This window comes from Glycine soja, chromosome 3, assembly GCF_004193775.1.
Source record: "Glycine soja cultivar W05 chromosome 3, ASM419377v2, whole genome shotgun sequence".
NCBI classification, from domain to species: Eukaryota; Viridiplantae; Streptophyta; class Magnoliopsida; order Fabales; family Fabaceae; genus Glycine; species Glycine soja.
The window spans coordinates 5237212-5258031 of record NC_041004.1 but is presented as its reverse complement, the minus strand read 5'-3'; the positions used below and the strand labels follow the sequence as shown (position 1 = coordinate 5258031).

At 32.2% G+C, this 20820-nt stretch overlaps 1 protein-coding gene across 1 annotated transcript; it reads right to left on the bottom strand.

Moving 5' to 3' along the window:
- Window positions 1–1887: 1887 nt before the first annotated feature.
- On the bottom strand, window positions 1888–8270 carry LOC114406010 (alanine--glyoxylate aminotransferase 2 homolog 3, mitochondrial-like). Its single transcript, XM_028368545.1, has 9 exons — window positions 7826–8270; window positions 6778–7008; window positions 4513–4683; window positions 3595–3738; window positions 3233–3412; window positions 2649–2874; window positions 2433–2546; window positions 2250–2336; window positions 1888–2153 (listed from the first exon to the last, which is right to left on the bottom strand). Exons 1-9 carry the CDS (start codon window positions 8054–8056, stop codon window positions 2110–2112), a joined length of 1428 nt encoding a protein of 475 aa, XP_028224346.1. The 5' UTR covers window positions 8057–8270; the 3' UTR covers window positions 1888–2109.
- Between the last annotated feature and the right edge of the window lie 12550 nt (window positions 8271–20820).

Here is a 20820-nt window from a genome sequence, read left to right as displayed (position 1 = left end):
ATCGAAAAAAAACTAAAAAAAATCATATTATGTTGTTTTCTTTCTAATGTCACTCTTTAACTTACTCATTCAGACTCAAATACAAGTATAAAAAAGTCTATGTTTGGTAGATGGTAATATAAGTAAATTTTAATTAATTTAATCTTATTTAATGTCATTGTTATGATAATACCCTTATGTTAATTCAAATATGAACATCATCTCCAATAAATATAATTGAGGGTAGTTTAGGAAATATAATTCTTTTTTATATATGAAATATAAAAAAAATAAATGAACTTAACTAACATCCTTAACTAGTATAATATTGGGTATTTTTACTAATATTAGTATATTTTTTAACCTCATGTTGTGTGTTTTGTTCTCTTTCCAAAGTATACTAAACATAAGAACTGAAGTCGCATACTATGTTGGATTCCGTTTCAATCTGTGTACCTAAAGCTAATTTAGCGTTTTAGATAATTTAGTCGTAACTTGAGGCTCGGTTTAATTCCCACCCCTGTAATCTGCAACCGAAATTATCCATAAGTTAAACCGAAGAAGAAATAATGTGGCCATATTAAAACAATACATAACTAATAGGGTCTAACTTATTTGATTAAGCAGAATTTATAGGTGTATTAAATCCTTTAATATTATATTTAAAATTCCTACATATTATAAAACAATACAATATAGAACGATAAAAAAAAAATACAACATGGAGCATCAACTCCTGGAAGCCTGAAACACAATTATATGCTGTTTCTACTATTCAATGATTAATCCAGCCTTACTATTATTGATTTTTTTTTTTTTGTAAAGAGTTAAAATTCGATCTTCACTTTAAACCTTTACCAGCTTGTGATAGTTGCAGACTCAAATTAACAAGGATTAAGCTTGGTGTATAAGCTTTATGCTAAGATATGATCAGTTTGTTCACGTTTATACCGTTTGCACAGAAGCATCACTGAAGATCCATTCTCCGTAAGGTTTAATTCAATAATTACTCATAGAAAACATGTCACAAAAACAAAAACTCATCTTTGGTAGAAAGATCCAGACCGTGAAATTTTGCTACTGAAAGGTAGCCCACAAATGTGGTGCTTCAAATTTACTGAAAGCATATCATATCTAGACTTATTTTATATCATCCTTTCTTTATCTATTTAAACTATCAGATTTTGAGAAATTGATTGATTAATCAATGCTTAAATTAGTTTTTTGATTTTGCAATTTATTTTTAGATTCAATTGAATTAGTATGAATCAATTTTAAAAATTAAAGGACTAAATTGAATCCGAATAAAATTAAAGAACCAAATTACTTAAATAATAAATTAGATGACAAAAAATTAATTTAACCTTAATTAATTAATAAAACAAATTAAGGTGGGCAGGCGTAACTCAACACAGAGATAAACAATGATGTAAAACGGAATTTGGTCCCATGAGCTACCAATAGAACTGTGTCACAACTCAAATAGATAAGGTAAACAAACATTTTATGGTGAAGCTTTGTTCCATACCCATATGTCGTGGGGCTGGGACATACTTTATAATAGAAGCTGAATAGAGAAAACGAAATAATTTTCTTTTTTTCTAAAAAATAGTGCTGTGTTATTTGCTAGAAACTTCCAATTGCCAAATTACCAGTCCTGGCATAATATAATGATCTGTCAACAATAATAAGCTATGAAGTACGGACACTCCAATCCCTTGCATAGTTCGGTGTTCGACACGTGTCTGTGTCAGTGTCCCACACCGACACAACGCCCATACTACGTTCTATATTTTAGACATTACAGGTGTTCACGTATCCGTGTCGTGTCTAGTGTCCGTGTGGGTGTCAGTGCTTCATAAATAATAAGTAAAGAGAGATGGGGTCATGGGAAATGATAGGCACGAGTGAAAACGATATTAAGCAAATAAAATGCCATGAAAAGAGATAAACAACAAAACAAGAGACAACGACTTGTTGGCTCATGCATATCCCACGATCATAGTAGATTCGTGTTTAGCTATAAAAGTCTGCATCTATGTAAATTTTACCAGTTATGAACATGACATAATACAATTTCTCTTATGATATAATAAACTTTTATTAAAGCCAGGATCTTGGCTATAAGCTTCACATTCTAGACAAGGTCAAGTCCATTGCGTCTGCTACAAAGTCTGCAACCAACAGAATAATGCACAAGTTCTAAGTAACAGAAACAAGTGCATGATGTATAGTGTTAAACAAATAGAGACATTGAGACCGAGTCTAACCTGCATCTTCTTTGGTGAAACACAAGGGAGGTGTAATTCTGAAGACATTTCCATAGTAACCACCCTTACCAATAAGTACTCCTAGTTCTGTGGTAATTCAGAATGACCGGTTATTAATAATATAGAAGAAAACTATAGCTAGAACCAAAATATATGTCTAGACTAGAGGGATATGGATTTTACCTTTCATTTGGTCCATTACATGCAATGTTTCATTTTTTGCTGGAGTTTTAAGTTCACGATCAGTGACAAGTTCAACTCCTAGCATTAGGCCTCTTCCTCTGACGTCACCAATTACTGCAGAAGAAACCTAGTTTGGTTATAAAATTGGTATGAAAAAAATGAAGTCATGATTGTTTTGTGTCTCTAATGACTCATAAGAAAGGGTGAAAATTTTACATTCATATTTGTCCTTGAGGGCAGTGAGCCTTTCTTTCAAATGGGATCCAACCACAAACGCGTTCTGTTGAAGCTGCTCTTTCTCTATTACTTTCAAAACAGCCAACCCTGCAGCAGTGCAAACAGGGTTGCCACCAAAGGTGTTAAAGTAACTCCGGCGGGTTAAGACCTCTGCAATCTCTGGAGTAGTTACAACAGCACCAAGGGGAATGCCATTTCCAATGCCCTTCCAAATTAGAATAAAGAAAGAAAGCAAACAAATTAGACATTCATGCAATCACAAAAGTTTATGCCATGTGATCATTTCATGATCAAATAAATAAGCATTTTTTGGTGCATGTTGTATGGTTGTAGAAAGTATTAGTAATCAACTTAACCAACAAGGTTACTAAAAAACAGTCCGTGATTACAATTTCAGCCACAACATGAAGGATTTTGGATTCTCCACAACCACACTGTGACTGCAATTGTAGCTACATCAGTCTGCAATTTCGCGCGATATCAAGGATCACAACTGTGATTGCAACCGCAATTTAAAACTTTGTTAACCAGTCTCATACCTCCGACACCAACAGAAAAGTTACCTTAGCTATTGTGACTATGTCAGGAACAACATTGTGGGCCTCAAATCCCCAGAAATGGCTACCAGTGCGACCAAAGCCAGCCTGAACCTCATCAGCAATAAAAAGTCCTCCTGCTTTTTTAATGGTATTGTACACAACTGGCAAGTAACCAGGAGCCAATTCAATGATACCCCCCACTCCCTATCACAAACAAAAAACAGTATCAAGGTGTGTTATTGTTTTTCATTTATTCCTTTAATCATAAATTAATTTATTACATCTTGTTACTTACTCAGGACATGCTACAATTAAAAAAAGAAAAGAAAAAGCAAAAAAGAAGAAGAAAGTTGGATCTGTCTATAATATGCATTTTGGCTTGATACCTGTATGGCTTCAGATATGAAGGCTGCAACATTTCCAGAAGTTCCAAAGTTAAGGATATCTTGGACATCTCTTGCATACTTCTCTCCATCAGAACCGAAAATGCCTCTATAAGGGTCTGGATTTACTGCATGATGAACGCCACTCTTTTGACAATACCAGCACAAGAACATATTAGATAAACAGTGTATTACTTAATTACATTTGAAATTCAGATTCATAGCCAAATGGGTTGAGGATTACAACAGACAGAAAAAGCAAAACCAACAAATGATACATAACATGCTGGCTTAATAAAGTTAATTGAGTTTGTAGTTGTTGCTTTTAAACAATTTTAGTTTTAGTTCTTACATTATAGATTTTGTTCATAGATTAGACATTTATGAGTAGTCTGATAATAAATCATCCAATAAATTAACCCAACAACAATTACTAAATTATACACTATGTTTTACTATATAACTAGTCAATATAAAATTTCCAACCCAATATAAATTACGTACTAAAGTCCATTTTAAATATTAACATCCCTCTCGTGGCTGATGTGTAGCTACCTGTGACCCGTGACACCAGTCCACTATTGTAGCTAAACAGTGATGTTGATTGTGGAAAGTTCAGTTAAAAAATGAGTTAGCAACCAAGATGTGACAATCCACTCAGCTATGTCATCAATTAGGTGCACTTGGGGCCTGGTTGATCTTTAAATTATTTTTTTTCAAAGAATTAAAGAAAATAGTTGTTTTATTTTTCTTAACATTTTTTTAACACTACTTGTATAATTACTTTTCGTTTGTTTTGTGGTTAATTTCTGTACAGGATTTCATGTAAGTAGTACCAATTCCTATATAGAATTTATAGAATAGAAAAGAAGAATCATATATAAAATTTAAAAATGAAACTAATAAATACTTAGCTTATACCTGCACTACATTAAATTTCCAGATGCTTTGAGCAGTGGCTGCCATTGTCCCAGTTGCATTACCATGGTAAGCATTCCTTAGAGATATTATGTCATGGCACCCGGTGTACAACCTTGCTATCAACATGGCCAATTCGTTTGCTTCTGTTCCAGAGTTTGTGAAAAACACCACCTGGTGAAATATATAATAAACAAAGACAAAAGATTTATTATTTCAAATCATCATCAAATAAATATAGATATCTTTACTAATTCTATTTTCACGAACCACTTTCACTCATTATCAGATTGAAAGGTTACTAAAAAATATATCTAATATTGAAACACTATCTAGTAAATTTATTGTACTAGTAATTTCAAACGTGATTCTCTAATTAAAGTTAAATTAAGAAATATACAGTTAAGCAAATATAATAAGTTGCCAAATATTATTCATATAAAAAAATTTAATCATATATATTTATTAGCTGTTATGTGATATTACAATTAGATTATGCTTAAATAATCGAGATGTGTGTAAGATTTATTTTTTTATGTCATGGTGGGAAAAAAAATTTACGCACATCTCAATTAATTTACTATATCAATCAAGTCGAAAGTAAACTATTCAATTAAAATTTAAGATTATGAAAAGTAAAGCATTGCAGTTGAACCTTTGATAAACTAACAAAATTAAACTTGAATATATAAGAATGAGATACCCTAATCTAGTTCACATATTTATATTATTAGCCCGAACTGATATTTCATAATTTGCAATATAATTTTTTTTAGTACTATATATTTTTTCATCAATAAAAGTCCATCCTGTTGATATAAACTTAACAGGGATCGTTCATATATCCATCAAATGACAATGATATGCATATTATTTATTGTTTGGTACAAAACCATGTGCTGGCATCATACCATGCCACGCAACCAGTGGCATCTCAGTCCCATGAACCCCATTAACATATATATATATATATATATATATATATATATATATATATATATGGACAAAGAAAACAATATTTTAAAAATAAAATAACAAATTCTACCTCTATCATTAAAACATGCCCATCTCTTACGTGGCACCTGCTCCCAAAATTTTGAATTTCGTATCTAACATCTAATGGTTATTGGAGCTAAGGATCCTCAAATTTTGGAGTACGAACAGCTATTATTTGTCTGGGTGATTTCTTTGTCTATTGGAGCCCATACCAAATTAACAAAACTCATTTTAGTTACACCTTCTCAAAAAAAGTAGTTCAGTAAAAGGTACATGTTAACACGAATAATTGTTTAAGTAGTTACAACTATTATTGTTTAAGTAGTAGTCAAATACCTTATAAGATTAAATTTTCCTCGATAATCAAGGAATTATTAAAATTTTAAATCCGAGCAAAAGTAACTTTGTACAAAACTCCTTAGTTTTGGTTCGCTTTATTTTATTTTTTCTTTCTAAACAGAGCAGTAAATAAACATGTTTTTTAAAACACTTTTTTATTGACTCTCAGCCTCTAATGATTCACAATGAATAATTCATACCATCTTTGATCTTAAAATAAAAATTTAACTTTTTTCCCCTCATACAATGAATTCAAGTTCCGCCACTGCTTAATATCCAGAATCCCTATTGGTTTGGAAATCCAACTAATGATATAATTTTATATTTGCAAATGAGAATAAAGAAACAATTATTGTTAACGTTGAAAGTAACGTTTCCCATTCACTTTTGTCTTCATTTAAATCATTACAATTTTTTAACATAAAAATTATGACAATTATGCAAGTTTTAAAACAAAAAAAAAATTAAAAATCCAGTTTTAATATTTAAAAAAACAAAAAAAAAACTCTAAAAAAATCCAGTTTTCATATTTAACAATAATAAATTTATAGTTAAAAATATTTTATCTTTCAAATAACTAAAATTAAATATAGACAGAGACTAAACTAAATAATTGATACACTTGTGCAGGACTCCAACATGTTAAAGAGTTCACACGTTACACGTTACATGTACATGAATCAAACGAGTAATTAAAAATATATTTGTTTGCTTAAACGTTAGAGGAGAGTGACACACATCCATCTAATGCAAAGAATACTAATTTTTGCATCAAACTAAAACATGTATAGAGACCAGAATAAAAAAAATTACATGTGAATTAAGAATAAAACATGTTTAAAAGCTAATATTTATAATAATCAAATGAGTAATTAAACCAAATAAAATAATTAAGGATATGTAACGAGAAGAGTGTGGGAAAAGGAGGCAAACCTTGAGATCACTGGGAAGTTTTGAGGCCAAAGCTTGAGCGAAATCGGTGATGGCGTGGTTAAGGTAGAGAACAGTGGAGTGCTGCAACTTCTTGGTTTGGTTGACTATGGCCTCCACCACATCATGGTGACAGTGCCCGCAGCACACCGTAGCAATCCCTCCGAATGCATCCACGTACCTTCTCCCCTTCTCGTCGAACAGGTACTGTTTCTTACCCTCCACTATGTTCACCTGCACCACCACCCCCACACAACCATTTCTTTTAATTCTTTCTCATTCATCAAGATTAAATGTGTATTGGTTTTTAGTAATTATATAACTTATTCATTACTTACACTTTTAAATTTTGTAAATCTAAATTACGAGACTTTGTAACTGAATTTGTTTAATTAACTACGAAAACATTTATCAAATGGTATATCATCGTGTTTGTTTTGTTGTTTCAAATGCTGTGATGACATGAAGTCCAATCCACTTTCACCATAAAAGCAAGGAAGATGTTTTCTGAAAACAAGGGTTGAATGTAACCAATATTGCGTGTATGAATTATTTTTGGTGGATTTGTTTTAATGCAGCACGCAGTTTAATCACAAATAACATGAATTCATAACAATTAAATTCATTTCAATTACTTTCACTTGCTGTCTACTAAATAAATAAATAAATAATTGCTAAAACTTTCAAATTATAACAATTTAATTAAAAATTAATATGTAGCATTGACACATAAAATACCAACTTGTCAACAAATAAGAAGTATATTTATATTAATAAATAAAGTAAATAATATATACTTGTCCTAAATACTAACAGTGTAAATATTTGCAGTAAAAATACAATGTAAATATTTTTTTTTCTTGAAAAACAGTTTAAAATTTATTAAATCTTAAAATTTTGTATTACAAAATTAAATAAAAAATTCTAAGATTAACTGGTTCACATGGTAAAAACTTTTAAATGATGAGTTACTTATACACTACTCAAGTGGATCAACGTTAAACTCTCATAATTATTTGTCGGAAAATAATCGTGTGCAGCGCGGACTCACAGGGTTCTTGTATGAATGCAAGATGGAAGGACTAAGATACTCCCTGCGCTTCGCCAGAATCTCCTCAGCGGTGGGGCCCGCATATGGCGGCGGGGAGTAATCGAACGGTGGAAGCTCCGGCACGACCACGACTTCCTTTTCGGCGTCCACTGCCGACATAGAAAAGCTGCGCCGCCAGAGAAGCGGTGGCGATCGCCGCCGCACGAGCCTCGTCGTTAGGGATACCGCCATTTTCGCTACGTCGACTGAGAATTTTCCGGTGAAGGTTCCGATAACACAAACCCGACCCGAATCGGATGAGAGAGTGTGGAAATGGAGAATGAGGAAGAAGGAGGAATAGGAAAGTCTTATATAGGGAAATGAATGGTGAGAGGGTGATGATGAGGAGAGATATTATGTCATGGCACCCGGTGTACAACCTTGCTATCAACATGGCCAATTCGTTTGCTTCTTTTCCAGAGTTTGTGAAAAACACCACCTGGTGAAATATATAACAAACAAAGACAAAAGGTTTATTATTTCAAATAATCATCACATAAATATAGATATCTTTACTAATTCTATTTTCACGAGCCACTTTCACTCATTATCATCAAATTGAAAGGTTACTAAAAAAATATATCTAACATTGAAACAGTATCTAGTAAATCTATTGTACTAGTAATTTCAAACGTGATTCTCTAATTAAAATTAAATTAAGAAATATACAGTTAAGCAAATATAATAAGTTGCCAAATATTATTCATATAAAAAAAATTTAATCATATATATTTATTAGTTGTTGAGTGATATTACAATTAGATTATGCTTAAATAATCGAGATGTGTGTAAGATTTGTTTTTTATGTCATGGTGGGAAAAAAATTTACGCACATCTCAATTAATTTACTATATCAATCAAGTCGAAAGTAAACTATTCACATTAAAATTTAAGATTATGAAAAGTAAAGCATTGCAGTTGAACCTTTAATAAACTAACAAAATTAAACTTGAATATATAAGAATGAGATAACCTAATCTAGTTCACATATTTATATTATTAGCCCGAACTGATATTTCATAATTTGCAATATAGTTTTTTTTAGTACTATATATTTTTTCATCAATAAAAGTCCATCCTGTTGATATAAACTTAACAGGGATCGTTCATATATCCATCAAATGTCAATGATATGCATATTATTTATTGTTTGGTACAAAACCATGTGCTAGCATCATACCATGCCACGCAACCAGTGGCATCTCAGTCCCATGAACCCCATTAACATATATATATATATATATATATATGGACACAGAAAGCAATATTTTAAAAATAAAATAACAAACTCTACCTCTATCATTAAAACATGCCCATCTCTTGGGACAGTGGCTTACGTGGCACCTGCTCCCAAAATTTTGAATTTCATATCTAACATCTAATGGTTATTGGAGCTAAGGATCCTCCAATTTTGGAGTAAGAACAACTATTATTTGTCTGGGTGATTTCTTTGTCTATTGGAGCCCGTACCAAATTAACAAAATTCATTTTAGTTACACCTTCTCAAAAAAAGTAGTTCAGTCAAAAGGTACATGTTAACACGAATTATTGTTTAAGTAGTTACAACTATTATTGTTTAAGTAGTAGTCAAATACCTTATAAGATTAAAACACTTTTTTATAGACTCTCAGCCTCTAATGATTCACAATGAATAATTCATACCATCTTTGATCTTAAAATAAAAATATAATTTTTTCCCCTCATACAATGAATTCAAGTTCCGCCACTGCTTAATAAAAACAAAATCTCATGTATCCAGAATCCCTATTGGTTTGGAAATCCAGCTAATGATATAATTTTATATTTGCAAATGAGAATGAAGAAACAATTATTGTTAACGTTGAAAGTAACGTTTCTCATTCACTTTTGTCTTCATTTAAATCATTACAATTTTTTAACATAAAAATTATGACAATTATGCAAGTTTTAAAACAAAAAATATTTTAAAAATCCAGTTTTAATATTTAAAAAACTCTAAAAAAATCCAGTTTTCATATTTAACAATAATAAATTTATAGTTAAAAATATTTTTTCTTTCAAATAACTAAAATTAAATATAGACAGAGACTAAACTAAATAATTGATACACTTGTGCCGGACTCCAACATGTTAAAGAGTTCACACGTTACACGTTACATGTACATGAATCAAACGAGTAATTAAAAATATATTTGTTTGCTTAAACGTTAAAGGAGAGTGACACACGTCCATCTAATGCAAAGAATACTAATTTTTGCATCAAACTAAAACATGTATAGAGACCAGAATAAAAAAAATTACATGTGAATTAAAAATAAAACATGTTTAAAAGTTAATATGTATAATCAAACGAGTAATTAAACCAAATAAAATAATTAAGGATATGTAACGAGAAGAGTGTGGGAAAAGGGGGCAAACCTTGAGATCACCGGAAAGTTTGGAGGCCAAAGCTTGAGCGAAATCGGTGATGGCGTGGTTAAGGTAGAGAACAGTGGAGTGCTGCAACTTCTTGGTTTGGTTGACTATGGCCTCCACCACATCATGGTGACAGTGCCCGCAGCACACCGTAGCAATCCCTCCGAATGCATCCACGTACCTTCTCCCCTTCTCGTCGAACAGGTACTGCTTCTTACCCTCCACTATGTTCACCTGCACCACCACCCCCACACAACCATTTCTTTTAATTCTTTCTCATTCATCAAGATTAAATGTGTATTGGTTTTTAGTAATTATATAACTTATTCATTACGTACACTTTTAAATTTTGTAAACGTAAATTACGAGACTTTGTAACTGAATTTGTTTAATTAACTACAAAAACATTTATCGAATGGTACATCATCGTGTTTGTTTTGTTGTTTCAAATGCTGCGCTGACATGAAGTCCAATTCACTTTCACCGTAAAAGCAAGGAAGATGTTTTCTGAAAACAAGGGTTGAATGTAACCAATATTGCGTGTATTGAATATTTTTGGTGGATTTGTTTTAATGCAGCACGCAGTTTAATCACAAATAACATGAATTCATAACAATTAAATTCATTTTTTTAGAGTGTTGTGCAATCAATATTGTCAATAACTTGTACACAAAGATTTTTAATTACTCACTTGCTGTCTACTAAATAAATAATTGCTAAAACTTTCAATTTATAACAATTTAATTAAAAATTAATATGTACCATTGACACATAAAATATCAACTTGTCAACAAATAATAAGTATATTTATATTAATAAATAAAGTAAATAATACTTGTCCTAAATACTAATAGTGTAAATATTTGCAGTAAAAATACAATGTAAATATTTTTTTCTTAAAAAACAATTTAAATATTTATTAAATCTTAAAATTTCATGTTGAGCCAAGATCAGATTTTTCTTCACAAAAGAATGAGTTTCTTGTATGAACAAGAATAAGCAAAATGCAAAAAAAAAAAAATGAACCAAAAAAACTGCACATAACTCAGTAGTCACTTTTATTCAATCTCTGCAGAATTTTCTATGTACAGAGCTCTCTACAAAATTAGGCTATGCAAGAAGAAGAAATAGAAGTACTATTTCTAGCCCAACTAACGCAACCAACTTAAAACTAATTAACTCTTACATGCTATAACAGAAAATAGAAAAATACTAAGTTGGTAAAGAGTAAAAGAACTAACTAATGGTTGTTAATGAACCAACATACAACAATTCTCCACCTTGGTTCAATAACAAAACATTAACAAAACCAGTGGTTGCTTCAGAAACAAGAGTTAATCACCCTTCAGCTGAATTAGGTCCAAACAATGGAAAAACTTGCTACTTGGAAAAGCCTTTGTGATCATATCAGAAGGATTGTGATCAGTTGAAATCTTCTTGACTATAACTGATCCTTGATCAATAACTTCTCTGATAAAATACAGTTTAATATCAATGTGCTTTGTCCTCTCATGATGCACAGAATTTCTGGATAAATCAATGGCACTTTGGTTGTCACAGTGTACTGTGATCACTTCATTTTGTATCTTTAGCTCCTTTGCAATGCCTTCAAGCCACGTAGATTCTTTCACAGCTTCTGTAAGAGCAATATACTCAGCTTCAGTGGTTGATAAACCCACTACCTTTTGAAGGCTAGCTTTCCAACTAATTCTAGTGCCAAAAGCAGTGAACACAAATCCTGTGAGAGATTTCCTTGAATCTAAATAGCCAGCATAATCAGAATCTACAAAACCTTCAATAGCAACTGTTCTTCTGCTATTCCTAGCTCCACCATAAACCAGAACTCTTCCAAGTGATCCTCTGATATATCTGAGTATCCATTCCAGGGCTTGCCAATGTGCTTTGCCTGGATTTGCCATGAACCTACTTACTAAGCTCACTGTATTAGCTATGTCAGGGCGAGTACATACCATAGCATACATCAATGACCCTATAGCATTAGCATATGGAATACCTTTCATGTAAATTATATCATCATGTGTCTTAGGTGCTTGACTTGTACTGAGCTTAAACTGCTGTGACATAGGAGTAGTTACAGGTTTGGAATTTGACATTCCAAACCTTTCAAGAACTTTTCTGAGATATAACTCTTGGGACAAATACAACAATTTCCTTTTTCTGTCCCGTTTGATTTCTATTCCCAATATTCTCTTGGCTGCTCCCAAATCCTTCATTTCAAATTCCCTACTCAACTCAGATTTCAATTTTTCAACCTCACTCTTGTTGTTACTTGTTATCAAAATATCATCAACATATAATAGCAATACCACAAATTCAACTTTTGAAGGAAATTTGAAGTAAACACAGTTATCATAGTGACTTCTATGAAACTGTATGTCAGCCATAAATTCATCAAATCTCCTATTCCATTGTCTTGAGGACTGTTTTAGACCATACAGGGATTTGTTTAATTTGCAAACATAATCCTCTTTACCTTTGACTTCAAACCCCTCGGGTTGTTTCATCAATATCACCTCATCAAGCTTCCCATACAAAAATGTTGTCTTCACATCCATTTGTTCTAACACAAGATCAAAATTTGCCACCATAGCCATAAGAATTCTGATTGACCTGTGTTTCACTACAGGAGAGAAAACTTCATTGAAATCAATTCCCTCCTTTTGAGTGAATCTTCGAGCAACAAGTCTAGCTTTAAATCTGCCTGGTTCAACTCCTTGGATGCCTTCTTTCTTCTTGAAGATCCATTTGCAGCTGGCCACTCTAGAACCAGGTGGTTTTTTAATCAATTCCCATGTATGGTTGTCATGGAGAGACTTAATCTCTTCATTCATGGCACTTAGCCATTTTTCTTTCTCCTTACTAGCTAAGACAGTTTTAACAGTTTTTGGATCTTCCTCCAAAACTTCACTAGCAGCTACCAGAGCAAATGCTATTAGATCAGCATATCCATACCTCTTAGGTTGTTTGATTTCCCTTCTAATTTTATCTCGAGCCAGCACATAGTCAGCTTCTTCTTGTTCCTCTTCTTCAGATTTTTCTTCATCAAGAGGCCAATTAACAGCTTGTGTTTCAGCATGTTTATCCTTAGTCTCCACCTCAACATTTAATTTTTCAGAATCAATTTCCTTACTCTGATCAGTGCTGGACTGAACCATGTTGGGCTTGGTCTTGTAGGCCATCTCAGCTTCATTGAAGACAACATCACAACTCACTAAACACCTCTTAAAACCAGCCTCCAAACACCACAACTTATACCCTTTCACTCCTTCAGGATATCCTAGAAAAATACACTTGACAGCCCTAGGTTCCAATTTGTCTTGCTTGATGTGAGGATAGGCAACACAGCCAAATACCTTTAGTTGTTTTAGACTCGGTGGACGACCAGACCAAATCTCCTTAGTGGTTTTGAAATTCAGAGCTGTTGAAGGACACTTGTTGATGAGATATACAACAGTCATTGTTTCTTCAGCCCAAAAAATCTTGGGTAATCCTGCACTCAACAACATACATCTCACTATCTCCAAAATGGTCTTGTTGAATCTTTCAGCTAAACCATTTTGTTGAGGGGTGCTTGCAACTGTCATGTTCCTTGCAATGTCATTCTCTTTATAGAAATCATTGAAAGGTTCAGAACAGGACTCAAGACCATTATCAGTACGGAGTCTCTTGATCTTCCTGCCTGTTTGGTTTTCCACAAGTGTTTTCCAGCTTTTGAAGTTATCAAAAGCCTCATTTTTTGTTTTCTGAATGTAGATCCACAACTTCCTTGAGTAGTCATCCACAATGCTCAAGAAATACCTTGCTCCAGAATGAGAGGGAGTCTTGGTTGGACCCCAAAGATCAGCATGAACATAATCAAGGGTACCTTTTGTTCTTTGTTGTCCTGCATTGAATTTGGCTCTGCAGGCTTTGCCATAGACACAATGTTCACAGAACTTTAATCTTTCCATTATATCCCCACATAGCAGCTCTTGTTTTGCTAGTTCAATCAAATTCACCAAGAGAGATTAAATTTCTCTTCAACTCAGGTACATATCTGACCTCTGTGAGAATTCTTTCAGCCCCATCATGAAACTTGAATCTTATAGATCCAATTCCTTCAATTTTGCAAGGGTTGTTATCTCCAAGGAGTACTAACCCATCTGCTTGATCAGAAAATTGTTCAAACCATGATCTATTTGGTGTCATATGCCATGAACACCCTGAATCCATTATCCATTTAGTTTCTGGATTCTTTTCAGACACCATCAGTGCCTCTGCAGATTCAAAGCCATCATCTTGAACAATTGCAGCATTTCTTGAGTCCTTCTTCCTATTGTTACTGCCACCATTTTTCTGCCTTTCAGTACAAACTTTCCTTGTATGACCCTCCTTTTTACAATGATAACATTTGATTTTGAAGATGTTTCCTTCACCATTCTTCTGATTTTCTGGCTTTTGCTTCTTCTTATCAAATTTACTATCTTTCTTGAAGGTCTTGCCTCTTGCTGTCAGCCCTTCACCACTTGTAGATGACTTCTTTTCCTTTCTTTCATTCAATTCCTTTGAATTCAAAGCAGTCTGCACTTCATCAAGAGAAACAAAATCTCTTCCAAACAATAAAGTCTCTTTGAAATGAGAGTAACTCTTAGGCAAAGAGCACAACAATAACAAAGCTTGATCCTCATCATCAATAGTGACATCAATATTTTCAAGATCTAGAATCAATTTATTAAACAAATCCAATTGTTCTCCCACTGATCTATCTTCATGCATTTTAAATGAATACAAAGACTGCTTTAGGTAAAGACGATTAACTAAAGATTTGGTCATGTACAAACCTTTAAGTTTTGACCAAACCCCAGCAGCAGTTGTTTCCTTAGAGACTTGCCTCAGCACTTTGTCTCCGAGACTGAGGATAATTGCACTGTGTGCCTTATGCAGTAGTGCTTTCTTATCCCCATCAGCCATCATCTTTTCAAGTTTGGCTTCTCCATCAAGTGCTTCCACCAGGTCCTGCTGAACAAGAAGAGCTCTCATCTTCAATCGTCATAGCCCAAAATCATTTTGCCCTGTGAATTTTTCAACCTCATACTTGGTCGAGCTCATTTCTTGAATCAAACTCAAAATCACTCCACGCTCATCGCACCAATTTGTTGTGCCAAGATCAGATTTTTCTTCACAAAAGAATGAGTTTCTTGTATGAACAAGAATAAGCAAAATGCAAAAAAAAAAAAAAAAAATGAACCAAAAAAACTGCACAGAACTCAGTAGCCACTTTTATTCAATCTCTGCAGAATTTTCTATGTACAAAGCTCTCTACAAAATTAGGCTATGCAAGAAGAAGAAATAAAAGTACTATTTCTAGCCCAACTAACGCAACCAACTTAAAACTAATTAACTCTTACATGCTATAACAGAAAATAGAAAAATACTAAGTTGGTTAAGAGTAAAAGAATTAACTAATGGTTGTTAATCAACCAACATACAACAATTTTGTATTACAAAAATTAAATAAAAAATTATAAGATTAACTGGTTCACATGGTAAAAACTTTTAAATGATGAGTTACTTATACACTACTCAAGTGGATCAACGTTAAACTCATAATTATTTGTCGGGAAATAATCGTGTGCAGCACGGACTCATGGGGTTCTTGTATGAATGCAAGATGGAAGGACTCATATACTCCCTGCGCTTCGCCAAAATCTCCTCAGCGGTGGGGCCCGCATACGGCGGCGGGGAGTAATCGAACGGCGGAAGCTCCGGCACGACCACGGCTTCCTTTTCGGCATCCACTGCCGACATAGAAAAGCTGCGCCGCCAGAGAAGCGACGGCGATCGCTGCCGCACGAGCCTCGTCGCTAGGGATACCGCCATTTTCGCTACGTCGACTAAGAATTTTCCGGCGAAGTATTCCGATAATGCAAACCCGACCCGAATCGGATGAGAGAGTATGTAAATGGAGAATGACGAAGAAGGAGAAATGGGAAAGTCTTATATATGGAGATGAATGGTGAGAGGGTGATGATGAGGAGAGATTTGATGGATGTGGGACTTGGAATGACCCTTGAAGTTGGTGAAAATTACGGTTTTGGAATTTACTGTCTTAAAATTATGTTTTTTTTTTTTTTTAGCAAAGGAGTTTACTATCTTAAAATTATAAAATACTAGTAAGGTTTTGCCCTTATTTTGCTGAACTGAAACATATTTTTTTATAGAAAAAATATTATGTACTGAAAGTATAAAAGTGTAAAAAATTTTATTCAAGCATTCAATCATAATAAATTAATTAATTTTTAAAATAATTATTATAAAATAATTCAAATCATAATTTATTATTAGATGATAATATTATACTAATATTAAACTCCTTTCCGTACCCGACTATAATTTACCTTGCAAGGTTGGACTTTTGCTAAAAAAAGGATAATAGCAGGAACGGGGAATGTGCCAGTTTCACAATTTTCTTTCTTTTCTTTTTTTGAAAGGACACAATTTTCTTTCTAGTTGATTTACTAAAAAATCACATGCGTAAACAATGGGGAGGATTTTTTTGGAAATATGTATTGATATAAAATATAAATTACTTTGAATTTGAATATTAATCGTTCCATTTTTTTCTACCTTAGACAATCCCCGTTTTTAGCACTATATTTAGTGACATCTTTTATCTCCAGGAAAAAAAAAGTGGCGTCATTTTCTTAAACAAGAAAGTCTAATGAAGACAATTTTAAACAATAGTACTAGTTAATTTGTGGAGTTTAGTTTTAACATACTAGTGTAAAGACTTTTTTTAGTGTTAGTTAACTAGCTAGAAATTGTCTTAAATATGATTTTAAAATATTTTTATAAAATAAAAAAATATATTATAAAAAGAATTACCATTAAATAACTTACTTTAAGTTATTATAATATCATTAAATATTTAATGATATTATATTTCATAATATAATATCATTAAATATTATATTATGAAATATATACTGAAAAGTTATTATATTATATGAATATATAGTATTTAATAAATTTAAAACATACATTAATTTATATATTAAAAATGTATTAGTAAATGGAAAGTAAACATGAAAAAAATTAATACCTAAAGATACATAATTTTTTTAAAAATATCATTTAAAAAAAAGTTTTAAAACATATTTTACTATAGAAATTATTTATATAGTAACATTTACTACATTTATCAATTAATAATATTAATTTATATTATCAAATAAAACAGATTCATTTAGAATAGATAAAATTTTATCAAAAATATAAATTTTCATATCAATCTGTATATATGACAAAAAATGAATTATTATTAATTTAATATATAAACATCTTTGTCTTTCTCTCTCTCTCTAATATCTATCTATCTATCTATATAAACAATTCTTTTGTCACAAAATTTATTGTGTAAATTTACATGTACATTAAATATACATTAAAAGTTTTAGTGTTATATATAATGATATTAATTATTTTATAATATAATTAGCTTATTAATTTCATTGGTTAGAACGTAATACTAATAACGCGAAAGTCAATCCGTAAGTCAATTATGAATCGATAATCCGTATATAACATACGGATTGTTGATCCGTATATGACATATGGATTGTTGATCCGTAATTGACTTACGAATTGTGAATCTGTAAATCAATTATGGAAGGGTAATATGAGAATTACATATGTTGTGTTGGGTGTACCAGCAAAATGGAAATTCCCTAAATAAGGTTATGTAATTAGTTTTGTAGAAGCAAAGCTTCATGGAGAATCAAAGGTGATTCAAAGGTGTTTTGATGATAACAATGATGATAACAAAAGATGATGACAAAGGTGATGACAAAAAGCTCAAAGATCAATCAAAGAACAACTCAAGTGAATCAAGAACAATTCAAGAGTTCAAGATAATAATCAAGAAGAATTCAAGACTCAAGAAGAAAGTTTAGAATCAAGATTCAAGGTTCAAGATCTCAAGAATCAAGATCAAGATTCAAGAATTAAGAGAAGGCTTAATCAAGATAAGTATGAAAAGGTTTTTCTCAAAAATTGAATAGCACATGGTTTTTCTCAAAACATGTTTACCAAAGAGTTTTTACTCTCTGGTAATCAATTACCATATTGTTGTAATTGATTACCAGTAGCAAAATGGATTTGAAAAAGTTTTTAAATTGAATTTACAACATTCCTATTAATTTCAAAAAGCTATAATCGATTACAATGTTTTGGTAATCGATTACCAGTGCCTTTGAACGTTGAAATTCAAATTCAAATGTGAAGAGTCACATCCTTTCACACAAAAGCTTTGTGTAATCGATTACACTAATTTGGTAATCGATTACCAGTGTTTGTTTCTGAATAAATCAAAAGATGTAACTCTTCAAAAGGTTTTTGACTTTTTCAAATTGGTTTTAAATTTTTCTAAAAGTTATAACTCTTCTAAATGGTCCTCTTGGCCAGACATGAAGAGTCTATAAAAGCAAGACTTTGATTTGCTTTTCAATACACTTTTACACTTATTCAATCAATCCTTTACAAGTCTTGAATCTCTTTGAACTTCTTCTTCTTCTTTGTACCAAAAGATTTCTGAAGTTTTCTGGTTTTCTAAACCTTGAAAACTTGTGTTATTCATCCTCTTCATTCTCTTCTCCCTTTGCCAAAAAGAATTCGCCAAGGACTAACCGCCTGAATTCTTTTTGTGTCTCTCTTCTCCCTTTTCCAAAAAAAAACAAAGGACTAACCGCTTGAATTCTTTTGTGTCTCCCTTCTCCCTTGTCAAATAATTCAAAACGACACAGTCTGAGAATTTTTTTGATTCTTCCCATTCCCTAATAAAAAAGTGTTCAAAGGACTAACCGTCTGAGAATTCTTTTGTATCCCCATTCACAAAGTATCAAAGGTTTAACAGCCTAAGATCTTTGTCTCAACACATTGAAGGGTACATCCTTTGTGGTACAAGTAGAGGGTACAGCTACTTGGGTTTGACTGAGAACAAGAGCAAGAGATGGTAAATCTCTTGTGGATCAATTCTAGTGGAGGGTACATCCACTAGGGTTTCAAAGAGAACAAGGGAGGGTATATCCCTTGTGGATCTTTGCTTGTAAAAGGATTTTTACAAGGTTGAAAGAAATCTCAAGGATCGCAGGTCGCTTGGGGACTGGATGTAGGCACAGGTTGTTGCCGAACCAGTATAAAAACTCTTGTGTGTTTGTTTCCTTCTTCCCTACTCTTTTACTTTCCACTGTGCATTTAATTTCCGCTTTTACTTTCTGTTAAGTTTCTCTTATACTCCATATTCTCTTAACAACATAAGTAAAAGTCTTAGAAGAGTAATTTTTTAATTAGTAAAGGTTTAGGAATAATTAATTCAACCCCCCTTCTTAATTATTCTGAAGTCACTCGATCCAACAAGTTTTATAGTGTTTAGTAACCCTAGCGCCGCTCTCGCATAGTCATCCATCAATGGCTTTTGCTTAGTGTCACTTATTTGCCTCTCCTTGCTAGCGCCACTCTTTTGTCTTTCTGCCTCTTTGGTTTCGTTTTCCCTTTCTCGACCAACCAAACTGCGTTGTCGCACTCCTTTCTCCTTCGCTTCCTTCACCTAATCTCACTTCATGTTGTTGTCTAGATCCAAAAGAGGAACAAACCATAGATTTCATTGCACAAAATGCGATCTGTTGCCGTGTAGAACCAACACAAATCATGATCTACCATTGTGAAGAACCAACGTCAAAACTCAATCTACCATTGAGAAGAACCATCGCAAAAGGAGTAGTGCAGAAACCAGTGCGAATGCAATCTACCATTGTGGATAACCAGATCTGATGAGTTACGGGTTTTCGCTCAAACTGATCCGAGAACCTGACATTGGCCCAACCCGAAACCCATTCAAACCGAGAGTGTAATTTGGACGGGTTTGGAGCCCAAATATTAACCCATAGGGTTAGGTTAGAGGTGATTTCCTGATCCGACCCATTGCACATCCTTAGTGGAGAATATACATTAACTAATATGAGTCTAAAAATTTGTATCACCACCTGGAAATAAAACCAAAATCATTAAATTGTATTAAATATACAAAATATAAAATATATTTATTAAATGATATAGAATTGTTTAGTTAGAAGTCTCTAATTTGTGTCTTAGGTCCATAAGTGCAATAATTTTGTCACCATAATAATCATATAATATATATATATATATATATATATATATATATATATATATATATATATATATATATATCCAGTTTAAGTATAATTGTTTTTGGTGAAAAAAATGCTATGATCTCTCTTTTTTTAAAAAAAAAGTAACTAAATTGACTGTTTTATTTTAAGGGTTCAATTTATTTTAAAAATATCATATTACTTTTACACTTTTTCATTTGATAAAAATTTTGAACTAGTAATTTTTTAAAATTTATTATATTAAAAGTGTTAGGCAATGGTGTAAATTCTTTTTTATTTATGCAATTGTTGTATCTTCCATTCAAATTTAAAAGAGAAAAAAAAGGGGATAGGTAAAAAATTTGGTGTTGCTTCTAAAATTAGGGGCATGCT

Excerpts from the sequence above, each read along its gene's own strand:
- LOC114406010 (XM_028368545.1), bottom strand. The coding sequence starts at position 8,056 with ATGGCGGTATCCCTAACGACGAGGCTCGTGCGGCGGCGATCGCCACCG. Across the intron at positions 7,009-7,825 it reads TGCATTCATACAAGAACCCT|GTGAACATAGTGGAGGGTAA; the intron begins GTGAGTCCGCGC and ends GTGGTGGTGCAG. Across the intron at positions 3,739-4,512 it reads GGAAATTTAATGTAGTGCAG|AGTGGCGTTCATCATGCAGT; the intron begins GTATAAGCTAAG and ends TATTGTCAAAAG.